Raw genomic sequence first — 20,228 nt, 5'->3', positions numbered from 1 at the left:
ATGCCCGTGTTGCCTGTGCCATTGTGAATGCACATCGTCGTTACCATCAGCCATGATCACTCCACTATTGGATGAAGGCCTCAAGCCATCACCATTTCTCACGACCCTGCAATGTAACAATGTACACAGCGCCTACGCACGAGTCTTTCATCGCTTTCCGTCTCCTCGGTGGCTGCCTTGTCATATTCGTTCCACTCCCTGGCTTGCCCTCTCCATTGGCGTTCTTTATTATCGGCCATCCCTGCTGCACATTTGTTTTTCTTAAAAGTGTGAATGATACCGTTTACCTGGGAATGTTCTCTAAATCCACGTGTTTTACTCTTTCTACCTGTCAATGTGGATGCTCAGCCGAGGGGAAATGCCGTGAGTCAGTGAGGGCCTTCTCGAGGGTGTTTCTCGCCGTGCCGGCCGCCAACGGCGGGTGAGTCTTGAGCACCGTGGCACGCACGTGCCTCGCATTCTGACGCTTTACAAATCACACTGTACACACATACAGAGCCCCGAAGCGAACCCAAGGGTCTTGAGTGATATCTCTACTGGTTTTTGTTTGCGGCGTGGTTCAGGTTTCTAATTGAAATGCGTGTGCGTGTCCATCCTGCATCGACACCACTCGCCCCGCTGCTAGTGACGCAACATTACGCTGCACAATGCACCTCTTAGCTCGGCAACCTGTACACCAACAGCTGTGAAACGACAGCAGCAGACCTGTCAACGCGATTAGCACGGTTGGCTACGTATGGTGTGAAAGAAGTTCAACAAACATAGATACATTCCATACACACCTTGCAGTTAAGCGCACTGCACACACCTAGCAAGCACCTCACGCACCGGGGTGTGAGCCTCCTTTCCTTCCCCCAGTGCACTCCATGGGAGGCATAAAAACACAAAGCACTTGAGGGACAATGGAAATAACTATAAATAGGGTTTCCCTCCCTGCACCAACCACCAGCGACTTCCTCTTGCAAATGAGCAGTGCTTTGGAAATTAAGTCTGCATGCGGCGCCTAGCGTTTTTATGTGGTTTACAGACTTAGAGCTGATTCACCAGCCAGTTGTCTGAATTGACTTCACCGTCTGAGCTACCTCCCACCGGATATCACAAAACTCTCGTGTCTCCTTGTGGAAATGCCTCCGCGTAATGACAAATTCTGCTCCATAATCTCACTGCAAATCCTAAGACCGAAATCTTTAATAAATACAACAATAATCCATACATGATTATAAGCAAATAGCCGATGATTCACTTTCGGTGGCAACACGTGCAATCCTTTATAAAGGGATAGCCTTGGGGAGGGTCCTACATTGCATATTTGATCAGAACTTCATTAAGTGTTTTGGCATTCCTCGATTACTGCCTCATCTTTCCTGCTTGCTTGTCCTCTGTTCCGTCTTCTGCTGCTCCTTCCACTTGTGCTCTCGTAACCTTAACCTGCCTCGTGTCTCCCCCCTCCTGCCCCTCCACCCATGCTGTCATGGTGCCGTCAGGCTGTGCATCGTGAACGACCAGCTGTTTGTGCGCAACGCGAGCACAGAGGAGATCCGCCGCGCGTTCGTTATGCCCGCGCCCACGCCGTCGAGCAGCCCCGTACCCACGCTCACGCCGCTCCAGCAGGAGATGCTGCAGGCGTTCTCCACGCAGTCCGGCATGAACCTGGAGTGGTCGCAGAGGTGGGCAAGGGAGCACGTGTGCAGGGCCTCACGACACACAAAGACAAATGTCCCCCATATAACCTTAACAGACTTTTGGGGCAAGTGCTGTTAGCGGGCACCTGTGAAGGCTGGCACAGTACACGAGGGGGTGGGTGGCCAGTACCACGCCCGACCGCCTTTGTCTCCCCAGTGGCAATGTTTACACACCAGGTATTCAGTTGAGGCTGAGTCGACCTATGGGAAGCCCAGGATCGGTTCAGATAATCGTTACTGGGGTTGGCCGTGAGTGGGAATCGAACTCGGGTCGCCGGATTTGTAGGCCAGCACGCTAACCGCTGTACCACCGCTCCCTACACGCACGTATCTCTCGTGATGCAGTTTCTTGCTGTTTCGACAACGATCATAAATGGCCCAGCGTGCCCTACTTTTATTCTCCCAATCCATCTCCCCTGCCTCTTCCTCTTTCTAGTCGGAGGCAAATGGCAGTGAAATAGTTGATTTTGAACTAGGTTTACTATAAGCTGAATTTAGGTTGCATCATCCCAAGCTAAAATCTTAATATTTTTGTACATTTCTGCTGGGGTTTTTTTTTACACTTACCGTGAGTAAGAGACGCGACCTTGATGGTACGTCATTGCCGCGTTGATCATGTGATGTTAAAACTGTGTCCGAGGACAGCCCACCGCATAGTCCTGCTGCTCTCATAGGAAAGTGAGCCAGGTGGCTCGGTGTAGGGAACTGCATGGCCCACTCACATTTACGAGCGAGTCATCCGCATTTTCCCTCCAAATTTAGAAACATGCGTTTAGAGTATTTGGCTGCTATACATTTCCACATGATAACCCACTTGTAGTCAGGTCGCTTCTGAAAAAGAGCTATATAGCTTAGTGGGCCTTACTTGGTAAAATATTAAATAGTTGAGTTTAAGAGTGGGCGTGACCATTTCATGCTGCCGTGGGAATGGGAACCAGTGCCCAGTTTGCAAACCGGTTTAATGATTCGCGGCATTGACTGGTTTCCCTTCCATTGCTTTGTGTACGTTTACCCACAGATGCCTCCAGCAGCACAGCTGGGATTTCGAGCGGTCGGCACAAATCTTTACTCAACTAAACGTAAGTGCCGTCCCCCACCTCCTCCACCGCTGACCGATACGCGGGATTGCAAATGGACGGTCGTGTTTGTGTTTGATGAGCATCTTCTAATGATACTGCTTGTCTCCCTTTTTCATTCCGCCCCCGCCACTCTCTCCCCCGGCGCTGTCCGCTGCTCCGGTTCCGGCTGTGGCCACTGCTCTGGTTCGGATCTTCTCGTCGACAGACTGCGGGGCATATTCCCAAGGAAGCATTTGTGAAGTGATCTGGGGGCATTCCCCCCCCCCCAACTCAACTCGGTTCCGGACAGAACCTCGCTCACGGTCCAAAAGTTTTCCTTCACGTCGTCGGCCTTTCGTCTCGCGTCCTTTTTGCAGAATCCTTTTTTTTTACAATGGTGGGGAGGGAATTATATTTAAAAAAAACGATGGCAACTGTCTCTCCCCCACCCCCCCTCTACTCCTCTTTTCCACTGTACAACCAAGCCATGCTGGGGCCATGCCAAAAGCAGCCCAGCACAACTCAGGAGGCACAACGTTGTTTTTCCACTGCAGAAGCGAAGCTGCATCATTGACGCCTTACACACACAAGGATTCAAGACGCGCGTGAATGACGAGGCGACGCTGTGTCGGGAGTTGCACCAGTGCCACAATGGATGCAGCGTCGTTAGTCCTGACCCTGGCCCTGCTTGGCCCCGAGCCAGATCCCAGTGTAGTTATGGTTTGGTTGAGGGCCCCCCCCTCCTCCTGTGCGGGCTTGGCTCGGATGTTCCATTTGCAAAGTGGGAGGGAGGGGCGTACCCTTCCATCTGACCCACTATTTAAAACCTAGGCGTACTGCTTGTTTTGATCTCGACTTTATTGTATCAAAAATTATTTCACGGCAATAAAATATCCATCGGTTGAAACTCAGTACAAAAGAGACAGGGAGCCAGTAATGGTTAGAATTGCGCGTTTTTTATGTTGATTGTGTAACTAACGTTTTAACAAGTATTACGTTTGGAAAATACGATTGATGCTTAGTAACGCTTTTAGCTCCCGCAGCGCTTAAATCAGAGCTCCTCAAACTCCAAACCTCAAAGCCCCCTTCCCCCCCCCCCCCCACTACAGTGCAGATACCCTTATTTACCAGTCGAAAGGATGCCTTAAATGGTTGTGTAAAGGCTTCAATAATTTGAAGATCACGCGGGAATGTGAAAAGGCAGATGGACAGACCATGATGGGGATGAGAGATCACTGGAGCTTAAGAAATCTGCTTAAGGATCCATGTTTCATAGAGTTGACACAGGTATCTTTTTATTACTGTTAACTTTAACGCTTAACAAATTGTGCTTTTTTTGAAGAAAACCTGGCTTGTACATGAGCAAAAGTCATTGTATTTACCAATTAGCATCGCAATGAATGAAAGGCGAGAGGCTTACGTGTTGACTTTTGAGAGTTGTGTGTGTGTAAACGGTCACACTTGGCAGAGTAAATATGAATCTGAGCCAAGTGCCGACTTTTGTGGTGCTTGAAAACCGTCTTCTACTTTACGCCTGGATGTGATGCGCTTTTTTTTTTATAAAAATGTCAGCATATGTGGAAACTTTAAAGTTTATGTAATTTTCTGAGCAGGGCTGTTTTTTGTTGTTTAAAATGAGCAAACGACACAATAAAATATTATCTCTGCTCTCGCTCCATAATATAGGTTTTTGTTAGATTGCATAAATATAGAAATGTGTCGTTAAACCCGCCACCACCCAACACAGCCAATTAGTAAGGTTTGTCACGTAAACAGAACGTGCCAATTCGTTACTAGTGCAGCACACCGGTGTGTTGGAGAGTAAATCCACACCATTTACAATCCGAGTACAAAGTTTCACCATTACAACTAGCATCAGGCGGACAGCCAGATTTGTGGAGAAAGCCTCATGTTTCGTTCCTTAGATGGATAGATGTAATGACGTCACTTGTGAGCCCTTCACGTGGGGGGGGTATTAATGAATGCATATACAATACAGTGGGCATCTGCAATACCTGGTGTTGATTTTTGTAAAAAAAAAAACGCCTTCGGGGTGTGTTGAGCTCAATCAAGGCAGCTGATGCTGCTGTTTTTGCAATCGTTTAATTTTCCAGGTTCTCAATTCAACCTCTGCCAATCCCATCGCTGTGGGGTCCGGCCTGGGGAAAACCTCGAAGACAAATTTGTCTCTCAATGGGAGCTTCTTTCGGAACTAAATTCTGCATTCAGTTCTGAATTCAGTGCAACTCTACTCCTAACCCAAAAATGATACACCTATATCACTTTTCACAACACAGTACAAAAGTAACATTGAAACGATTGAATAATACATTTAAAACATAATTGACCTTTTCAGATGTGCATGTTAGAATGACTCGAAAGGTGCTGTGGAGGCGTTCTTGTTGCACTGCAGGGATACTGTGACGCTGTCGTGGATGGATGATGAATCCCCCCCCCCCCGGGTGCTGAATATTTTTTTGATCTCGCGGCATGTGAAATTTCGTTCCCGTGAAAATTATATTTTGTAGTGGGAAGAGACGTGCAGATTCAACCACTTGACACTCGACGCCGGCACAGGGCGTGCAGCAGCGATGCTGGCTCAGTCGCTGCTCCGCAGAATCATCACTCACCAAGCACTCCGAATGTAATACTGTACTCTGCAGCAAATGTAGCATTGGATTGTGCATTCTAAAATTTACTTTTACCTTTTGTATTATAGAAAAGCGATATTAAATTACAAGATGTAAATGGGCCAAATTTGGTTTGCATGGGCGGGGACACCCACTTAACCTCACCCCCACCAGAATTAGCCTGGTATTTCGGACAAAACACATTTTCGCTGCCCCATGCGGTTTGATTTCAGTCTCTGCAGATGACACCTGCCCAGGCCTGATGGGGCAGTGTCGCGTGTGACGTGGGCAGGAGGCCCCGAACCAGGCTGGGCTCCGAGCCGGGCTCCGGGGCTCTGCGCAAACCCAGGCTGCTATCCAAGTGGCCTGGCCCGGACAAAGCCTGCAGACGACGATGTTGCCGTAGTCTCTCCCGCCAGCGAGCCACCAGCGCCGTAGCCTCGGCCGCCGGAGTTCCTGGTGGAGCGTCCCGTAGGCCCTGCGTATGTGTGTGGGGAGCGGTAGTGTAGCAGTTAGTGCATTGCGCTACAAACCCGGTGACCCGAGGTAGATTCCCGCTCACGGCCAACACCAGCGACGATTATCTGAACCGGCCATGGGCCTCCCCTAGGCTGCTATAAATGACCACAAGCATTTGTGGCCAGGTCACTTCTGAAAATAAGCTAATAGCGCAAGGGCTTTACCTGCTAAAATATATTTTTTGTGATTTGCTTACCTTTCCCATACTTTGCACTCCTGTCGTGTTTTTGTATTGTAACTTTCTGACCCGCCCCTACTGGCCGTCTGTTAAGAGCTAGCATGGAAGAGTAGGCCAAAGCACCCAATCGAGAGCAGCCCTCTAGAGCAGTGGCGTGAGCAAGGAATTGTCAGGCCGCACCTTTTACCTTTGCTTTGTAGTTATGCATTACCAAATCCAGGACCGCAAAAGTACATTTATAATTCAAAGATTCCGACGAGTGAGGCCGCTGCGAGTACGGCCAGGGGGAGGGTGTGGGCACGCTCCCACCGTGACACTCGCAGCCTCGGCGGCCCGCAGCACGCGCGCTGCCTCCTCCGCGAGCGTCCGTGCGTTGTGCACGAGGGCCTCGTCCGCGGCCCGGTCCCGCGGGACCGCCTCCTTCACCCTGTGCCGGGGGGTGGAAGGAGGGCATCTCAGTGGGAGGGCTCCTCCTCTCGAGTGAGCTGGGCGGCGTTACGACAGTGCAAGGTCGTAGCCATGGAGTCAACATTGGGGGGGACCAAATCTTTTCGGGTGTCTGGGGGTCCTAACCCAGAAAAATATCTAAATTTGAAAACTAATTTCTTGCCTAAAATATTTTTTTTAAAAATCACTAACATAGGATGGACTTTTTATTTATTTTTTAAATATCTAATAGTGTATTACATTGCTCTGTTTTCAGTCTTTTTTACATTTTGTTTCATTGTATGTAATGGCAGAGATTAAGGATTAATAAAGTACAACCATAACCACAATCGTATAAACAGAAATCTATTTTATCGCAATATATTAGGGGGGACATTTAGAGTATTTTTGAATATGGGGGGGGGGGGGGTGCGTGTGTGTGTCCCAATATATATGTATAATCACGGCCTTGCGACTGTGTATGTTATGTACGTTGAACTTCTTTTGCACTGTTCGTAGCCAACTGCGCTAATGTGTGGGGGAAGGACAATAAACAACACAAAGGAGTTCAAAAGAAATACGTTTTCAGTCTAGATTTAAAAGTGCATCGCTCCAGTGGCTTCCTAATATCGGAAGGTAGAGCATTCCAGATGGCCACAGAAGCGCATCTGAAAGGGCGCGATGCTGTGACTATCTGTGTTTGATGGCTACAGAAAGGCCACTGTGAGGCTGACCGGAGTTCGCGTGATTGTTTATGCTCCTTAAGATCAGCAGGGTAACGGTGGTTAATTTGTGGCCAAGCACTTTTTAATGAGCGAGGTAGCGCGTTTTGCCGCTTGCTACTGTGGTTGGCCAGTTCAAGCCTCCCGGCCACTCTGTATTAACCGTAATTTACGTGCCATCTGCATAACAGGGGACGTTAAATCTCGTAGCGTTATGAGAAAAAGGGTATGCCAATGTGCGCTGGTGGCATGATCCAAACTTGTTAAATCGAGACATTTTATTGGAATAACCGCAACATCGCTCCCTCCTGACAGACGAATGCCCACTTGCAGGCTGCTGCTGCATCACCTTGCGCCACACAAGGACAGCTCTCATCAGGGGGTCCTCGAAGCTAAAAGAGACGAAAAAAACAACTTCACGTGGCCACTGGCATGATTGAGATGCAACGTAAGGCACTTCGAGATCCTGGGACATTTAAGCGCACTCTGCATGCCAATCCCTATCCTCTCAATGAGTGGTTCCTCCCAATGGGGCTGACGGTGCTTGGTCGCGCTGAAGCTGACGCGACATTGGGGCTCGACGAGAACGACTCCGCCGAAACGCAGCCGTCCCGGGGCCCCTTTCCGTCGCACCTGGCGAGGATGGCGATCTGAGTGCCTGCGGCGAGGACGCGCTGCGAGTGGGAGAGCAGCTCGCGCGAGCAGCGCTGCTCGGCGCACAGTCCCGCCAGGGAGCCGCCGAACCTCTCCAACGTGCGGGCATCCACGGCCAGCGAGCGGGCGCACGCAATCAGTCCCTCGCGGCTCTGTCGTCAACAACAACAGCGGTGGCGATCGACGACAAGATTTAAAGCGGAGTCTCTTTGTTGAGTGGGATCCTGCAATTATACTTTGACTTGGCTGTGTGTAGAGGTGGTGGTTGACGGTGGTGTTGAAAATGGAAGTGGTGGTGTTGAAAATGGAAGTGGTTGTGGTGGTGGTAAATATGGAGACGGTGGTAGCAGAGGTGTTGGATACGATGATCGTGGTGGGGGTAGATATGGAGGTGGTTGTGCTGGAGATGGTGGTTGTAGTGGTCGCAGTGGTGGGGATAGATATGGAGGTGTTTTTTTTCTGGAGGTGGTAGTGGTAGTGGCGATGGCGGCGTCTCGCTCGGTCACCTTGATGGGGCCCCTGCGCCGTAGGAACAGCGCCATGTCCTGCACGCGGGACGCCATGTCCTGTGCCACCCGTGCCACATCGGGCACGGCTCTGCCATCCCACGGGGCGAGCGGGCACGGCCGGGGCTCGATGCGTCTGACCTGCCGGGCGTGGGGGGCCAGAAGGGGGGGGGGGGGCGTGCGGTGGTGCAAGAAGCGAGCGAGCTCAGGAGAGGGGGGGGGGCGGTAGAGGTGGCGGAGAAAGCATGGCATGCGGCGGACAAGGTACAGGATAAAAGCAGGTGGCGGGTATAGCGGTGGGAGCAGTGGTACTTGTCGGGAGGTGAGCCGTAGGGGTTTGAATACTGTGCTATAATCCCAGGAAGCTGGGTTCTATTCTTAGCCACGCACAACACTCTAGATTGAAAATGCATTTCTTTAGAACTCCTTTTTGCGTTTAGTTGTCCTTCGCCCGCACCTCCCATTAGCACGGTTGGCTAAGTACGTTGCAAAAGAAGTTCAACATATGAACCTTATGGCGGGACCCCGGGGTCCCGCCATGAACCTTATGGCGGGACCCCGGGGTCCCGCCATAAGGTTCATACATCAGCGGCGGGTGGCATCTCTACCAGTTGTGGGCCTCCACTGAGTTTATTTAAATGAGTGCTTGGTGTGAGGTATCAGAGATGGAAGACAAAGGGTGTGGTGCTTGCTACATCACCCGTTATACCGTGCTTTTTAGGTGCTCTCTCTCAGCACTTACCCATACAATCTGCAAGGTTAAGCAGGGGAAGGACCATTTTATTTTATCTGATAGTGGTATATGAATATTATAATGCAAAAGGACAGGACAAATGTATAACAGTATTCCCCCAATCTAGTTTGAGCTCCAAATAGAGAGGAATTCGGTTTAATTTTAATGTGCATCAGATGGCCATCTTAACCCACTACACTTGCATGAAGAGCCATCAACATATGCTACGTTAAATAAACGAGGTCCTCACTCCCACGTGTAGTAGCCAGCACACATCAGTTATAATTGTGCAGAAGAAGAGTAGGATGAATGCACGTAGCGTTGTTATAGGGGTAAGCCAAGATTTGTCAAATTAATTTAGTTGAAACTCACCACCCTACAGTTTCCAGTCTTAAGCCATGCCGGATACAAGAGGATATTTAACAAATAGTACTGTGTAGGTTTTCACGGATGGGCCGTGTGGCTCTCCAACGGGCTTTCAGGTTGTACTGCGCGCTGTTCGGCACGATGTCCGACGTTTCGCTCCACGTGCCAGGAGATTCTTCAGGAACTAAATAGAATAGTTCAGTGCCAACGTTTCGCTCCCAGCGCGTAAACCGAATTCGGTACCTGAAGAAGTTCCAAGCATGAGGAGCGAAACGTCGGACATCACGCTGAACAGCACGGGGGCCGTCCATAAATGATGTCACGCGATTTTGGACGATTTTTGACCCCCCTCGTCACACGGCGTCACAAAAAGTCAGACCCCCCCCTTAAATATGACGTCACAAAGCTCTGTCCCCCCACCCCCCCCCCCCAAAAAAAAACATGCTTAAAATCGCTTTAAACTATTGTCATTGTAGTGTGTATTTAATGTGGCACTGCACTCTGATGTTGTAGGAGAAAACATTGATTAAAAAGTATATTTAATTAAGTAGAACATGTTTATATTTATTTAAAGTTGCGCATTTTGATGTGACGTCACATTTCTCAACCCCCCCCTCGTCACACATCGTCATAAATGTCTGACCCCCCCCCCCCCCCAGGTGCGTGGCGTCATTTATGGAGGGCCCCAAGCCGTAGAACACAAAATAAACATGTAGGATATTTCACAAACAGAACCGGTATACAATTGAATTTGGAAGACTGGCAGACGTGGAAAGGTGGGCCGTGGTGAGCCAAAAGGACTTCAGGTTGAGAAAGGCCTCCCATGATTCCAGTGGTTCTTAATTCTCCAGTCATCAGCAACACTCTAGCTTCACATTCGTATGCATCCTATGGACAAGGCGATTATTTAAGTAAACTACCATCGCCCCTAAAATTGCCTTAGCATGAGTGCCTTGAAGGCTGCAAATTATTTATATGAAATTATATTGTACCGTTATACGTTATAATTATTGGTGATTCATTTATAGACACCCCACTGATGTCTAATTACCACCTCTTCTAAACAGGTGATTATATAATGTGAAAGCGATGAGTCCATGCCTTTACAGAGGAACAGATCATGAAGGTGGTAGCTTTGGATGCAAATTCACCATTCCGCTTTCTCTATAATTTCTCCCTATTTTTGAGTGGGGTATCTATAAATGTACTTTAAAGTATTTGGCAATACCTTACTGCATATGCAAAGTAAAGGTAAAAGGTGCAACCAAACAATTCCTTGCTCACCCCACTGCTGGTGGAAGAGTTTCCACCAGAGAGAGCTCGACAGGGCTTCTCCCTATAGGTTACTTTGGCCTACACATCCATGCTGGCCAGACGGACACTTTGGAAGAGGTAATTGTATAGTGTTGCACCAGAATCAGAAGCTTTACTCATCCTGGAGGATAGTATTGCAACAAATTAACATCAGCATAACAAGCCACTCATGGGACTAAATTCCTGCACCGGAGTTGGGCTTAAGACCCAAGATATTAAGAACCATTGTCCTCAAGCGATGAACGAGTCGGGGTGAAGATAGAGGCTGTGAGTCTGGGTGGACTAAAGGGTGAAAGGATTAGAGAGCTAATGACTCATCAGGCGGGTTACGGGAAAGTTTGTGCTATGGAAGCCTACGTGTGTTCAAGTGGCAGCACGACAACACCAGTTATTATCCAGCGGCGAGTATAAAAGACGCTGTCGATGACTCATGAGTGAGCTGTTGATTTGATAACCATGTGTATGCGTATAGCATACAAAGTACACAATATACACAGGCATGTAAGGTACTGGGTGGAGACCAGTGGTGCTGCGATATGAACTCGGTAAGCCAAGTTCTAATCCTGGTCACGGTCAACATCAGTGGTGAATAGTATCTGACCCAGTCCTGGGTGGTTGCCGGATTTCACCAACCTGCACGGACCAGCGTGGTAAAGTATAGTCAAACAACCCCATTGGCTGCTATGGTGTGGGAAGGCTTTTATCCATGTAGTGCAGGGGTCGGCAACCGAGATAACAAGAGCCACATTTTTTGAATTCGGTAAGAAGTATTCTTTGGGTCTTTCGGTAAAGCCACGTAGATAGAAAAATAATTATTAAATCCGCTACAAACTCAGTGATCTGAGTTTGAATCCCAGCCACGGCTAACATAGTGGCGAGTGATATCTATTGAGGACCACCGACTCGAATTCACACACATAGCGGCTCTTGAAATACAGTATTGAGTTTCTTACCGAATCTTGACTTAAAGCTTTCGTGACTGCAGGAATTCATATTCTTTGGGTCTTTCGGTAAAGCAACGTAGATAGCAAAATTATTATTAAATAATTACAGAAAGACCCAAAGAATATGAATTCCTGCAGTCACGAAAGCTTTAAGTCAAGATTTGGTAAGAAACTCAATACTGTATTTCAAGAACTGCTATGCGTGTGAATTCGAGTCGGTGGTCCTCAATAGATATCACTCGTCACTATGTTAGCCGTAGCTGGGATTCAAACTCAGGTCACTGAGTTTGTAGCGGAGTGTGTCAGCCACTGCGCCACAGCATCACCTAGAGCCATGTTCAATAATGGACAGAGGTCAGAGAAAACTGAGCTGGTACTGCTGACAATCCTCAGTGCTTAAACTGGGTCCTCAGGTGTGGTGAGTTGATGGTCTCAGCCCGGTCACCAATGACTGCACAAAAAATCATCCCATTAAATTTGGTTCTGCACTTAAATTGGCCAAATTCCAGCTCTGAGAATTAAAATATTGGTTTGACCGGCATGCAATGCAGAGCAAGTCTGAATGCTTCCCTCTACTGTGTGTGGACCATAGGTCACTTGAAAGGATCTGAGAAGTAGCTCTGTGATATTTACTTCCTTGGGCCATTCTACAAAACGAATTGTTGCACTGCTCCGCGAGAGATCCGAAATTATACTTCGCCTCGGAGCGTGACGCCGACCGCGCAATCTGAACCAGATTCTGTGAACATGACGTGAAAATAATTATACTGTGACCGAACCGCCGGTGGATGTCTCACGTGCGTGCTGGGCGACGGTGCTGCACCTCCGCCACAGACGGACGCCGCTTTCTCAGCGGGGAGAGGCGGCGCCTCTGGGACGCGGGGACGATCGACGGCCGCGGGTTCCGACACCTGCGCCGCGCACCCGGCTCTCCCCGCCTGCCGCATCTCGGCAAAGAACGCCCTCCTTGCGGCCGCAGCCGGTGACTCGGGCACGCTACTCCCCAGCCGCTTTGCCTCCTTCGCCGCGCTTGGCGAGGACACGGATGGAACCCCGGTTCGGGTCTCCTTCTCCTCTTCCTCCTCATCCACCTTCTCCCGTGCCGACGCGTTCTCCTGCACAGGCTCCAGCCGCCGCAGGCGACGAGCAACATCCCGGACGGTGGGGGATTCGGGGCCGAGGTGCGCGGAGAGAGCGGCGGCGATGCTCCCGCTCGCCGCGCCCCACGCCCACGCCGCCAGCTGCAGCTCGTCCCGCCGCTCGCCCCCACGCTGCGCCTGGGCGGCCGCGTCCGCCGAGAACCCGACTTCGGGCTGGCGCCGCGATGCGAGCGCGAGGTCGATCTGCGCGGCCGACCACCGCAGGCTGCGGCACGCGGACTCCACCGCCGCCCTGAGGTGATCGTCGCTCGGCCGCTGGGTCACCGCTGCTCTCACGGCCGCCTCCACTTCTGAGAGTTGCTCTTCCAGCCAGGTGCGACTCACGACTTCAGCAACCTCCTTTCCCGACTTCTCGTCCTTCCCCTCATTTTCCTCCTCCTCCTCGAGTCCGAGTGTCACCAGGAGGGCCCTTGCGGACGATGCCGTCGCCCGGTCGATGAGAACGGATAGGATGTGGGCCCTGGCCTCCACCTCGGTGCTCAGCAGCTCGACGCGTGCCGCGAGCCGAGCCATTGCCCACCCTCCGGGCGAAGCGGCGCGGGCGAGCAAGAGCCCCGCCGACTCCACCAACTCCCGAGCCAGCTCGCACGCCGAGTCACCCACGCTGCTCATGAGTGCCACCTCGTCAAGCGTGAGTGATGTTAGGCTGTGGTGATGATCGCTGCTGCTGTTGTCACTGTTGCCGTGACCACCGTTGCTTCGTGCCGTCGTTTGGGCATGCGCCGCCAATCCCGCGGTTTCCTTCAAGCGCTCGCACGTCTCCAGGAGCGCCCGCGTCTCCACACCCAGCGCCGGGCGGTCTCCCTCCCGCACGGCCCTCACGACGCCACCCGTCAGCCCCGCGGTGGCACCGCCGCCAACGCAGGTGCGACGCCGCAGCACACCGAGCGTCGAGGTCACGCACGCGGCCCACGCCAGGCACTTCCCAACCGCCGCCTCGCACCGCTCATCGGCGTCGCCGGAGCCGCGCTCCGCTCGGTCGCCGTTGCCGCGCTCGACGAGGCCCCTTGTGGCTTCTTCAACAGCGAGAAGCGCTAGGTCCAGGTGTGGCTCTGGGCTCGCGAGAGTCGCCCGCTCCACCCGTCCCGTGCGCCTCTCCTTCGCCACTCTCAGGCCGCTCGACCGGTCGCCGCCACCCTTCTGCAGGAGCGCGGCAGACGCGGCGAGGGAGGCCGCAACATCTCGGACGGCCGCGATCGGGCTCGGCTCGTCCATGGTCACCGCCGCGTCCGACGCCTCCCGCGCGAGGCGCAGCCACGGCTGCAGGCGGCGCGACAGCAGCTCCTGCAGCTCGCGGATGCCGTCGCTGCACTGCACGGCGAGCGCTATCGACGCAGCGCCGTACGTGTCGCCTTGCCCGCTGTCCCGGATCCGGCCTGCCTCCTCCAGCAGCCTCGACGTCATCTCCCGCAGCTCGGAGATTCGGCCGTCGATGTCGCTCCAAGTGGAGTCCTCGCCACATCGGGGGTCGCCGAGCTTGGCCTTTGTGACCGCCTCTCCGTAGCCATCCACCAGCGTACGCACACGCCTCTCCGAGCCTCTAATGGCTTCCTCCGAGTGGGCCAATCCGGCTGTGCGAACAACTGCCGAAAATGCTGGCAGCAAGGAGAGGTCGTCGAATCGGCTTCGAGTTGTTTGGCAGTCATCCTCATGGCCACCAGCGGCAATTGCCACACCGCAGCACGCACGCTTATCCTGTACCGGATCACAGGCATGCTGGGCGGCAGTCGAATGCTCACGGGTCACCATCGCTGCCCTCCTGCTGGCAACGTCCACCACATCTGGGATCTCGGTGAGCTCATCCAGTCCCTCGTTCCGCAGGTTCTCCCGGAGCGGGCTGAGCAGATCTGGATGGCAAGCGGACCCGGACAGACCCTCCCGCACCCGGCCAGCATGGCCGACCAGCTGCTGGGACCTCTCAAGCAAGGCGGTCACCACCTCTACAAGGCTCTCATTTGAGCATGAAAGGTCTCCATCACCACCCTCCCCATGTTCTCTGCCATCCCCACTCTCAGTGGCTCGGAGGTGTCGGTTGACCTCAAAAGCGAACAGCGTTGTGCAGCTCTCCAGCGGACCGACCAGAGCCAGGAGTCCGTTGCGAAAGAGCGGATCATCGTGGTTGCTCACGAAGTACCTGGCGGCACGAGCCATGAGCTTGGCTCGCCCCGCCATGGCGCGTGCCGTATCAGCGACGTCCCGGCTCCCACCGCCTCCCCGGACAGCGTCCTCGAAGCGGTGAGCGAAGCGGCCAAGCGAAGCGTTGACGGCGTCGGCCAGGCCGCGCACGTCCACGGCGCGGCAAAGGCTGGCGAGGAGGGCGTCCACTTCCCGGTGCCACTCCTGGCGGAGTCCGCTCTGCGCCAGCGCCCGAACGCCAACGGCCGCGAGCTCTCTGCGCGCCGCTGACGCGAGCCTGCGAGCGAGCGCCGCGCGGTTACGCAGGGCGAGCGCACGCCGGGCGTCGCCGCAGGACGCGTGAGCGAGAACAGCGCCGCGCACCATGCCGTCGGCGTGGGCAAGGAACGCGTCGGCGAGCGGGCCGAGAGCGCCGTCATCGCGGCCGCCCTCGTCCCCCCCGTCGCGATCGCCCCACGCCCTCAGCAGCCGCTCCAGCGGCTCGGTGGTCTCGGTGAAGGCGTCCGCCACGCGCTCCGTGACGGCGAGCGTGACGACGCGCCGCAGTGCCGCCGCCTCCCGCAGCATCTGCTCGCGCTCACGTGAGAAGCTCCCGCTCACAGCTGGCGCCCGTGCCGATTCTGCGTCGGTTCCCGGAGCTCGCAGCTGGGCTGCGAGGCGGCTGCGGCACTGCAGGAGCCGCTGGCACGTCTCGGAAAGCCTCCTGCGCGTACCCTCGTGCTCGGTCTCGCCCATCACTGTCACGGCATGGGCCGCCACGGCCTCCACCAGACAGTCCAGCATTACCGTTTGCTCGCTGGCGTTCTCCTGCTCCTCCTCCTGCTTCGCGCCGGGGTTCATCCGACGCAGCATGGCGACAAGACGAGAGATGTTGTCGGCGAAGGCCCCCGTCGTGTCGCGCGGTGACCCCTCGTCCGCGGGGATGACCTCTCCGTCACCGCCCTCGCTCCTCCGCCGCCGTCCTTTCAGGGCAGCGGCCGCAACGCCGGAGACGGCACGGGAAAACCTGCGTACGGCACGGTCCCTGCCCGCGGCCGCCCGCTCGCTGCCCGGGCACTCGAGGCTGGTGCGCACGGCCGTGTGGATGAGCGGCACGCAGCGGCGGGTCGTTTGGAGGGCGCGGTCCAGGCGGCGGCGCCGGCGCCCCCCGGCCTGCATCTCGGCCGCCCGGGATTCGCCGAGCGCCGTGAGCAGCAGCAGCGACTCGGAGAAGCCGCGCGCCTCCGTCGCAAACTCCGCGGCCGACTGCACCGAGCCCAGGGCCGACGCTCGCTCGTGCAGCCACTCGGCGGCTCGCTCCACCCTGCGCACCTCAGTGTCGTCCGAGATCGTCAGCACCTGCGCGCCAGTCATGAATGACGGATTCGTGCCTTGAGCTTGTGCTCGATTTGTTGGCCGGGTGCACAAAGTGGTTGATTTTTTTAAGTTCATGGAATTTTAAGTGAACGTGTCTCTGGGAACTGAGCGCATATCCATTGGTTGCCCTGAGCCATGGGTAGAAATTCTTAGGTAATCTTATGCAAATCAATTTATAACATTTTTGACATGCGTTTTTTTTATTTTTATGTTGTTATTCTGTCTCTCACTGTTCAAATAAACCTACCATTAAAATTATAGACTGATCATTTCTTTGTCAGTGGGCAAACGTACAAAATCAGCAGGGGATCAAATACTTTTTTCCCGCACTGTAAGTTTAACACGGATTTGAAACGTGAAATCTCAGCTATGTAGGTATTCGCGGTTGTGCCGTGTAAGTTCTCCGACGTGTATCCGGGTCGGACCGCGTTATGTTCAGCACGATGTCCGACGCTTCGCTCCACGTGCTAGATATTCAGTTTCCCCAAAGAGGTTCTCGGCAAACGGAGCGTAACGTCGGACATCGTGCCGGACGGCACGTGGCACGAACCCGAAAACACCTCGGGGTTCTGCGGCACCTCGAGCATGGCTGCCACGAGCGCCGCGGCCGACGACAGCAGACGGCCAACGGCGACGCGGCGCCGGCGCCGCCGCTCCACCCGCAGGTCAAGGGCGGCAAGGAGCACGGAGCGCCCGGCCACCAGCAACCGCTCCGCGGCGGCCGGCATCTCCCTTCGCGTCGTCTCATCCTCGCTCTCCGCCGACAGCCTGCAAGGTGCAAAGGTCCCAGTTGGGCAGGCCCACCGTCGAGTGTCGTTCGGCACGGTGTCCGACGTTTTGCTCCGCGCGCTTCTTCGTGGAACCGGATTCCTCGCCCGAAGAAGCTCCGAGCACATGGAGCAAAACATGGTGGCATCGTGGCGAACAGCACGCGCGGTACAACCCGAAAACGGAGCAGACATAAAGACCTACATGGTAGCACCTCACCATCAGGTCCTTTTACCAGGTCCCCCCAGGAGTGACAATGGCACTACAAACACGAACATATAAACGAGCCCCACCATCGGCGAACCAAGTCAGTTGTTGTGTGCCGTGTCGCGTGACACTAAAATCACTAGGACACGGGTCGCCAACCAGAAAAAAAAAATGTTTGGTTAGAATTCGCAAGCAAACACTTCAGGAGCCGCTACGCATTTCATGAAACAGTCCTTAAAGAGACTCGTGCGGCTGCGGAGCTGCAGGCTGCCGACCCCTGCACTAGAAAGTAAGCCTCCCGATTACCTCCTGCTGGAGACAGCCAGCGCCTCCGCTGCCTCCGCAAGCGCTTGTGCCTGTGGCTCCAGGTTGAGAAGGACATCGCAGCGGTGACACTGTTGCCGCTCGTGTTGATGGCTTTGGCGTGGATGGCTAGGGCAAGGATGAGGATGATGATGATGGTGGCGATGATGATGATGATGTTGTTCGTGGTGGAGGGCCGAGTCGCATAGCAGAGCGAGGTGGACGAGCTGGGCGGAGATGGGCGCGAGTACACGCTGGGCGCTGAGGCTCGGAGCTAGCGAGCTCAAGCCAAGTCCGCTCCCTGCCAGCCCCGCCAGGGCTAGGACCTCCATCGTTCATTCGCCCAGAGTCTTTCTCTTCCTTCTCCTGATCCACCAGCACAAGAGACCGCAGCGCTCAATGTCAGCCAGAGCAGACCGGAACGCCGTTTTCAGGAATTACTTTGGCGCACGCCACATTCGTCTCACTTTATGTTGTGGAATTTGAATTGAAATAATAATTTTGATTCATAAGGCGCCCTTAAATATACACACCGTACATGTACAACCCGTTTGTAAATCCACTGCTGGATCAGGGCCACACCGCACACCGTGCTGGATATTTGACCGTACTTCACCACGCTGGTCAATGCGGGTAAATTGATGATGAAGGGAACCACATGCAGGACTGTGGTGGGTTTTACTATTCCTACTGTCCTCTACTGCCTATAGCACCTGGGTTTGTTCCTTTGTGCACGGTTGTCGCCCATCCAAGTACTGTCCAGGCTCAATCCTGCATGAGATTTCTAGATCTGACGAGATCGGGCGCATTCCAAGCGATTAGTTCATAGGCTACATTTAATCGCAATGATCAGCCATGGTCAATCCACTGCTGGATAAAGCTAGGAAACATCTCAACCATACAGAATTGCGTACACACGGCGCGGTAGTATTATGCACACAATATAAATGATATGTGCCGAATGTATATTTGCGTGCACTATATAGTACAAGGGCATACGCAATTGTTTACGTTACACGTGCAATTTGTATTGTACGTAGAGTGGGCGGTAAATCCCCATACCCTTGCCATCAAGGCTATTATGGACTGGCATAGGTAAGGGCGGATAGGGAGTTCTCGCCCACCCTGTATATACTGTATACTATATATACTGTATTATATATTCTGTATTTTATATATACAGTATACCACGTGTGTGCACTTTATGCACAGTGCATATGCTGTACATGATAGCAGCGCGGTGATGATGATGGTGGTGGAGATGATGGTGATGATGATGATAGCGATGATTAACAAGGTATAACCACAAATCCGGGGGTGCAATACTTGATGATGCTGATGATGAGCGAATAAAAAAAATCACAATCAGCCTGGCAGGTAAACTGATGATGGCCACGATGATGATGCTAAAGGTGATGATAGTGATGATGTAACGACGGCGACGACAATTAGCACAGTGCTCATGAATGACGACGATGGCGGTGGCTGTTGTTGTTGATGGTTGTTGTTGTTGGTGGTGGTGATGGTTGTTGTTGGTGATGGTGGTGATGATGGTTGTTGTTGTTGGTGATGGTTGTTGTTGATGGTGATGATGGTTGTTGTTGTTGGTGGTGATGGTGATGATGGTTGTTGTTGTTGGTGGTGATGGTGATGATGGTTGTTGTTGTTGGTGATGGTGGTGGTGATGGTTGTTGTTGTTGGTGATGATGGTTGTTGGTGGTGGTGGTGATGATGGTTGTTGTTGGTGATGGTGGTGGTGATGGTTGTTGTTGTTGATGATGATGGTTATTGGTGGTGGTGGTGATGGTGGTGATGATGGTGATGATGGTTGTTGTTGCTGTTGGTGATGGTGGTGGTGATGGTTGTTGTTGGTGATGGTGGTGATGATGGTTGTTGTTGCTGTTGGTGATGGTGGTGATGATGGTTGTTGTCCGAATGGGGTGGAGGAGGGGGGGCGAGTGTTGGGACTCACGGCCGTGGAGACGGAGCGATGAAATACTTTCGTGTTCGTCAAGGGAGATGGAGCTACTGTACTGCTGATAAGGTTGATTTACAATAACATCGCAGGATTCGTGAGAGCTCGCGGGGCAGCCTTAGCGGAGGCCTTCGTCAGGAGCAGCAGTGGTCTGACCACGACTGCTCCTGACGATGGCTCAAATTGCAACGCGTAAGCAGGGCCCAGCGGTTGCCGATGGTGGCGACAGCGATGGTCGTGATGGGGTGATGATGCTGCAGATGATGATGATGATGGTGATCGACGTCGAATCGTCACGTACCGAGAGGCAACGCGGAGCACGACGAGAGGAACATTCCACCCCCTGCTGGTTTGACGACGGCGTCTCGCCGTTGTCCCTGGTTACCCAAGCAGCTGTTGTCAAGGTTTTAAAACAACAAAAACAACAAAATCGAATTGTTAAATTGGCACCACCCCCCCCCCCACCAGTGCCGTCTGACCGGGCTCTTACCAATGCCAGCCACTTGAGTGGAAGAGTAGGCCAAGAACAAAGCACCAAATGTCCCTCTCGCCACGGGAGCTCCGCCAATTCCACCGGGCTGTGGCGTGAGC

The 20,228-nt window shown here is 53.3% G+C and overlaps 2 protein-coding genes across 5 annotated transcripts in view; one reads left to right on the top strand and one right to left on the bottom strand.

Annotated features, from left to right (window-relative positions):
* The window catches only part of NXF1 (nuclear RNA export factor 1), a 23,745-nt gene extending 19,338 nt beyond the window's left edge, over window positions 1-4,407 (top strand). The window contains exons 17-20 of the mRNA XM_032963980.2: window positions 349-421; window positions 1,485-1,667; window positions 2,701-2,761; window positions 2,967-4,407. Coding sequence (XP_032819871.2) covers window positions 349-421; window positions 1,485-1,667; window positions 2,701-2,761; window positions 2,967-3,005 — 356 coding nt within the window. The 3' untranslated portion in view covers window positions 3,006-4,407. The remainder of the gene's footprint in view (window positions 1-348; window positions 422-1,484; window positions 1,668-2,700; window positions 2,762-2,966) is intronic.
* LOC116947808 (uncharacterized) lies at window positions 3,678-20,228 on the bottom strand. 4 transcript variants are annotated; one of them, XM_032963972.2, is made up of 9 exons: window positions 20,128-20,228; window positions 19,939-20,030; window positions 17,666-18,028; window positions 16,963-17,152; window positions 12,530-16,366; window positions 8,376-8,516; window positions 7,849-8,021; window positions 6,377-6,494; window positions 3,678-5,848 (listed from the first exon to the last, which is right to left on the bottom strand). In XM_032963972.2, the coding sequence occupies exons 3-9, from the start codon at window positions 17,992-17,994 to the stop codon at window positions 5,600-5,602; spliced, it is 5,037 nt and encodes a 1,678-aa protein (XP_032819863.2). In that variant the 5' UTR covers window positions 17,995-18,028; window positions 19,939-20,030; window positions 20,128-20,228; the 3' UTR covers window positions 3,678-5,599. The 4 variants fall into 4 exon arrangements, with proteins under 4 accessions (XP_032819863.2, XP_075927186.1, XP_032819868.2 ...); XM_076071071.1 differs by having other exon boundaries at window positions 19,939-20,195; XM_032963977.2 differs by lacking the exons at window positions 19,939-20,030; window positions 20,128-20,228 and adding an exon at window positions 19,635-19,931.

Source organism: Petromyzon marinus, chromosome 31 (assembly GCF_048934315.1).
Source record: "Petromyzon marinus isolate PM22_M1 ecotype Great Lakes invasive population chromosome 31, UKy_Petmar_22M1.pri1.0, whole genome shotgun sequence".
Taxonomy (NCBI): domain Eukaryota; kingdom Metazoa; phylum Chordata; class Hyperoartia; order Petromyzontiformes; family Petromyzontidae; genus Petromyzon; species Petromyzon marinus.
The sequence above is the reverse complement of the archived record's forward strand: the minus strand, read 5'-3'. Positions and strand labels throughout refer to the sequence as shown.

Coding starts and splice junctions, on each gene's coding strand:
- LOC116947808 (XM_032963972.2), bottom strand. CDS start 17,994: ATGGAGGTCCTAGCCCTGGCGGGGCTGGCAGGGAGCGGACTTGGCTTG. Junction 17,153..17,665: donor CTGGCTGTCTCCAGCAGGAG/GTAATCGGGAGG, acceptor TGCACCTTGCAG/GCTGTCGGCGGAGAGCGAGG. Junction 8,022..8,375: donor GGCGCAGGGGCCCCATCAAG/GTGACCGAGCGA, acceptor TGTTGACGACAG/AGCCGCGAGGGACTGATTGC.